The 6,387-nt window shown below is 37.3% G+C and overlaps 1 protein-coding gene across 3 annotated transcripts in view; it reads left to right on the top strand.

Annotated features, from left to right (window-relative positions):
• The window catches only part of CADM2 (cell adhesion molecule 2), a 579,337-nt gene extending 573,184 nt beyond the window's left edge, over positions 1-6,153 (top strand). For 2 of the 3 annotated variants that reach the window (XM_086883564.1, XM_086883565.1), the window contains 2 exons: positions 2,190-2,315; positions 3,921-6,153. In XM_086883564.1, coding sequence (XP_086739690.1) covers positions 2,190-2,315; positions 3,921-4,039 — 245 coding nt within the window. In that variant the 3' untranslated portion in view covers positions 4,040-6,153. The remainder of the gene's footprint in view (positions 1-2,189; positions 2,316-3,920) is intronic. The other variant, XM_086883566.1, reaches the window with a different exon arrangement.
• The last annotated feature ends 234 nt before the right edge of the window (positions 6,154-6,387 follow it).

Here is a 6,387-nt window from a genome sequence, read left to right on the forward strand (position 1 = left end):
TAAACCTACTCTTAGTCTGAAGCTATTTCCCCTTGTCCTATCACTACTTACCCTTGTAAATAATCTCCATCTTTCTTGCAGGTTCCCTTCAGGTACTGGAAGGCCACAATTAGGTCACCCAAAGGCCATGTCTTCTCTAGGCTGAACAATCCCAATCCTCTCAGCCTTTCCTCATAGGAGAGGTGCCCCAGTCCTCACATCAACTTGTGGATTCTGGATTCACTCCAGCAGATACATGTCCTTCCTGTGCTGGAAACCCCAGAACTGGATGCATCTGTCCAGATGGGGTCTCAGAGGAGTGGCTCAGAGGGACAGAATCCCCTCCCTTGGCTGCTGCCCACGGTGCTTTTGATGCAGCCCAGGAAGCATTTGGCCTTCTGGGCTGCAAGAGCACAAGGTTAGCTCACGTCCAGCCTCTCACCCACCAGCACCCCCAAGTCTTTCTCAGCCTGACTGCTCTGGATCTGTTCATCCCCCCACCAGGACTGAGAGCAGGATTTGCCCTGCCCTGGGTGCAGCACCAGCACTTGGCCTTGTCACACCTCATGAGACTCCCACACCAGATGTATCCATACATCTTGCTGCCATATAGCAATCCTGGCCAGCAGAATGTCATTGCGCTATTACGGAATCACACCTCCTCAGCATTATCAGAGGCCTTTCTGTCATCTTCACAGACTTTCCCTCTTTTCTGTGCAAATATTTTTCCTGCCTTTCCCTTTTGCAAAGCAAAGAAGTTGTTTGCAAACTATTTGAAGAATATAAACGGTTTCTACAAGGGAATTGCCCTTGAAGCGGTGAGAGTGGAATGATTGCAGCATACAGTACATGCTAATAACATCTTCAGAGAATTACTATTACTTCATAGCAGAGGCGTTTTCATTATAATAGGATCCATGTCATGATCCTCAGATTAAAATTTTACCTTCTTCTGTATTTATCTGTTGAGTCAACAGTCACAGGTTACTGGCTGGTTGTTAAAAGCTCTGGAGAATTACACACCCCAAAGTAGTGCCATTTCCCGTGATTGTTTCTTTGCAAATTCTGTGATGCACTGGGCTACAGAGCAGGCAGATGACCAGCACAGAACACTTGAATCCGACACTATTCCCAGTGCTCTGCACAGAGCTGGAAAAAGGAACCTGCTGATTCACTCTGCCATTAGCAAACGTGCAGATGACACCAAGTTGGGAGGGGGTGTTGATCTGTTGGAGGGTAGGAGGGCTCTGCAGAGGGACCTGGACAGGCTGGATCGATGGGCTGGATACAACAGCATGGGGTTTAACAACACCAAAGTGCAAGCTGTGCCAGAGGAGGTTTGAGTTGGACACTGGGAAGAAGTTAGTCACAGAAAGAGTGATTTAGCATTGGGATGGGCTGGTCAGGGAGATGGTGGAGTCACCATCCCTGGAGGTGTTTAAAAGCGACTGGATGTGGCACTCAGTGCCATGGACCAGTTACAAGGTGGTGTTACTTCTTTGGTTGGGCTTGATGATCTCAAAGGTCTTTTCCATCCCAGCTGACTCTGTGATTCTGTGATATCTATTACAGCTTGCTCACACTGGGCGTTAATCGAGCGTTTGTAGTGAATTCAGAAACTGATGCCTGTGTCTGAATGATGAGTTTCAGGTTGCCTGATACCTTTATCTGACCAAATCCATGCAGACTCAGCTATGTGCAGAGGAACTTGGCATGGCTGCACTTTATCTGCCTTTTTATTTCTGGTGCAAGAGGGTAGGACTGAGAGGAAGAGAACATATAAGGGTTCCCCACTGAGAATCAATTCTATAAATTATGTATTATGCAGACAGTATTCTGCTGATGCTATCCGATCCCCAATTCTCACTTCCTTGTTTTTCCTTCAATAAATAGCTATGGCCAGGTTTTCAGTTGTAAAATGACGAGGACAAAGCTAGAAACCTTTTCCATTTAATAACCTCTGCCAAAGAAGAATAAGGTAATATTTTTCATAACTGTGATGTCCTCAGGGTTTTAACAATCTGGGAATACAAGCAGCACTGTGTTGTTGATAAGATACTGGGAGTAAAAGTGGGAATAACCATGCTGAATATTAAAGAAGGAAATGCCTGTTTTCAGGATGATCAGTATAAAACTTGGTATTGTGAATTTTCCTGTCATTTTTTTTCTCTGTCTAGGACCACTTTTTGCTCTTTTGTCTCTCCCTCTAGATCCAAATGCTTTGGCTGGACAGACTGGACCTGATCACGCTCTTATAGGAGGAATAGTGGCTGTAGTTGTCTTTGTAACACTATGTTCTATAATTCTCCTTGGTCGATACCTGGCAAGACATAAAGGTAGGACACGTTTAGTGGAAGTTCAGTCACTCTTAGGAGCAAGGCATGATTTCACCTGGGAGTGCCATTCCCTTTCACCTTTCCCCCTCTGCTAAATGATTGGAACAAAAAATAGTTCTCAGTGCAGTGAGAATGTGAATTTTAACCAATTTTCCAGTGGGCTAAGGCAAAGGACATGGGGTTAGTGCCTGCCCAAGGTCACCTTATAAGTCAGTGATTTAGAGAGACCAAGGGGTAAGATTGCCCCTTGGTTTTGGCTCTTAACTCCTGATACTTGATTACATGTTCTCATAGTTTTAACTAGCATATCAACTCAGCAGAATACATATGCATTGAGTGAACAAGATTTTTCATTTCAATGGATTATGCTAATATTATAAGATAATATATGTCTAAAAGATAATGCTAGAAACCAGTGGTGAGTTTTCACATCAGTTTATCAATGATCCCACTGGAATAAGGAGTTCATTCCTGAGGCTAGCTTTACTTTATTCTGTGGTTTTGCCTTAGTAATCCTGGTCCCTTCTTTTTCAGTCCCCATTTTCAGTCCCCTCTGCCACTAAAGATAACAGGAATGGAGTGACACTGATTTTTGGCTTCTCTGTGATTTGATTTTGACCTTCTTAGTTCCAAAAACATGCCTTGAGATTTAACCTCTGTACAGCTTGTAGGTCTATTGCTAAAACTCAGTTGAGTCTCCTTCCATAACCCTTCCAAAAAAAAAAAAAAAAAAACAGAAAGGATGAGTGCTGTTATTAATTCAGTAACTCTCATTTTAGATAGGATAATCATATATGTAGCAAACATAAATTGATAAAAAAAATATTCTCAATTTTTTTTTCGATTTTCAATTTTTTTGCACTACCTGGGAGAAAATCAGATTTTTTTTTTAAGGAGACAGTGAAAGTGTGTCTCTTTTGTTTTACTTTCATGAATGAACAGTTGTACATTTTATGCCAGCATAAATAATGATTTTTCACAAAAAGAAATTTGACTATGGTACACATTTCTTTGTTTTCATTCATGTCCAAAGCATAAAAATAGCTGTGATAGCATTATATGAGTTGGTTCAGTTAATAAAACTGCCTCAATTTTGTAATTCTTGTATCTACTATGATACAATTCTGTAAAATTAAAACATAGATATGATCTAGAAAAAACAGAAATACAAATGACCAGTGGACATTTTTTTTAAAAAAAGGCATGTTTATGAATATCTGTATTCAAAATTGCTTTGTTTTTGATGGATAGCTATTTCATGAAATAACCAAGATTTTATCACTCATTCTGTAATTGAAAAATAAATTGCATATTACTTCAGTTAGATAAAGGGGAGTTTTATTAAAATATTTCCTTAATTTGTTATGGATATACTAGAGTTTGTATATATATTAACAGTATAAATATCAGTGTAAATATTTCTTAACGAATTAGAAGGTTGGGCACAACTTTACTATGCGTACTAAAAACTGTGTAAAAATATTTTCCATTCTTTATAAAATGGAAGTACATTGCTTGAAATGTACTACCTATAATGCAGTGTGAAAAACCAACCCTAATCTTTCTCCTTTTTTTTTTTCTTTTCTCTTGTACTGATTCCTACAGGAACATATTTAACAAATGAAGCAAAAGGAGCTGAAGATGCACCTGATGCCGACACAGCCATTATCAATGCAGAAGGCAGCCAAGTCAATGCAGAGGAGAAAAAAGAGTACTTCATTTAGATGCAGAGCTAGAATCTTGGAGTTTTACTTATCAGGCTGACTGCTGGAGAAAACTGGCTATCATTTCTCAGAATTCATTTCTGCCATCTTCTGCTATCTTTATTAACTCGCATACCTGCTATAAGTAGCCAGTTTATGCCAACAATCAGCTGTTGACATCATCATTCTATAATTACAGTATCATGCGTAAAACAGGACATTTCTTATTGCCTAAAAATCATATCCACTGCTCTCTTAACATACAGTGCTTGAATATACAGCCTTAACAATGTTAATCATCATCTTAATCCAAGTTTTCTACATATTTAAGTGTTATTGCAGCTTTCTTTTCCAGTTTTGTTTTATCATGTCCCTACTAGTATGTCATAGAACAAAATTCGTAACAAGTACTATTAGGTGAGGTCCTAATTTACTTACAGAAAATGTTAAGTCTAAGATTAGAGGTTTACAAAGAATCTTTTATACCTGTCTATCTATAATTCAAAAAGCAACTTGTTTTTGAAGCATATGCCCTTGGAAACACAAATTGAAATCTGTTTAGTATAGTTTCCTGTATGTTTGGATTTGGTGGGAAAAAAAAGATGAGTCCAGTGAATTTTTTGTTTTGTTTGGCTTTGTTTTGTTATGGTTTAAATGGTACCTTGATAACAGTGCCATGTTTCCGTGGTGAAAACATGCTGAATAGCTATACAGAGTCTGCAAAGTTAGGTAATAGAGCTTCTTTCGAAACAATTTGTCCTGCCCTTTTACTGGCTTTTGGGATCATAAAGATTAGAGAACTTTCTGAGTAATTTATGTTTTTATAATTTATTTGCTAAACATGAACTCACCTGCCTACTCAAATTTGATGTGTTCATGGGGCACAATGGCAAGGCATTTTAGTATCTGTATATAGTGCATATAATAAATTCAATTAAACATTATTTGATACATATTCAACTTTTTTGGCAGTAGCTAAGTCAGTCACCAGTATGCATTTTCTAATGTCCATTATATCCCTTTAGATATGACTCAAAATCAATATTCTGAGTAGATAACATGTGTGAGTATTTTTTTGTCTGTATGTCCTAGCACTGTTCAGCAGCAAACTTTTCTAGTTCTTGTTAATTTTTTCTTTGTTATACAATGGAAGCACAATGTTATATGGAAAGGTAGTTTTAAGCTAACAACCAGTGCACAGCCTCAGGTTTTAAATTACAACCACATTTGATTACTATCCTTAAAAAGTACTATTGAGTTGCTAAAATTCTCAATTTTTAATTTGGCAGTTCCAGAGCTGCTTCTCTATGTTGGTTTGCCAAAAAAAAAAAAAAAACCCTTTAAAAAAAAAAATAAAAAGGAAAAAAAAAAAAAAAAAGAAAAAATAGAAGTGTTAAAACAAAAGATATATGTTTTGTGTATACAGTAAATGGACTAATTCTTTATATTAAATTCCTGTCTATGCATTTTGTGAGGTACAAACTTATGTCACCGTGAATGATAGAGAATTCCTGCCATGCTTTTAGCTCCACAGTGAAGGTCTCTGTTTGGATTATTTCTGAATTTTTTTTTTTTGTGTAATTGACAGCTGAAAAATCACATGCTCTTAAATATGACAACAAAACACTGTAAGCCCATTGGCTTATTTCCTCTTCCAATGAAAAGAAAAGGTTGCCATAACAGGTCTTGGGAATGATTCTACACTGGAGAATGCAAGTTAGTCTAGTTGGAGCTCGCTTAGCTCCTGTGTTTTGCACCTTTGACAAAGAAGTATTTCTCTCTGGTTGATGTATTTGTGAAGCATAAAAGCATGATGGTCTGCTGTAAAGGACTTTCTCCTGGGATTTTATTTTTGTGTGGGGAAGGGAGAATTTGGAATACGACATCATGTGGTATGGTAAAATGGAAGATAAAGGTGCTGTGACAGATTATTTATCAGAAGAATATAAACCTTTTAAGGACAATATTAGAGTATTTTAATTGTTTTTGTTGAAGCATTTATCTTGTTAATTTCTAAGAAAAAAGGGTGACGTCAATCAAAGCAGCACTTTTTTTCAAAATATACAGACATAAATAATATGATGTGGTTGAGTGTTAACATAATAAATCATATACAGTATGACATTTTAAAGAAATAAGTCTGCATTGATGTGATTGCATGCTTGTTTTTACAGTTCACTCCATACCCATCTGTGGAAAAATGCAATAATATGTTAATATAATATGGTAGTTTGAGAGAACCAGGTAGGTGCTACTAGACACATTGAAAACTAGTATAGGTTTACAAGATATTCATGTCTTTCAAAACATAAACATGTAAAAGGCTGGCAAAGGAAGTCGATCAGTTTAATACCAAAAATATGGGTTCT

The sequence above is a fragment of the Cyanistes caeruleus genome, chromosome 3 (assembly GCF_971803275.1).
Source record: "Cyanistes caeruleus chromosome 3, bCyaCae1.hap1.1, whole genome shotgun sequence".
NCBI lineage: Eukaryota > Metazoa > Chordata > Aves > Passeriformes > Paridae > Cyanistes > Cyanistes caeruleus.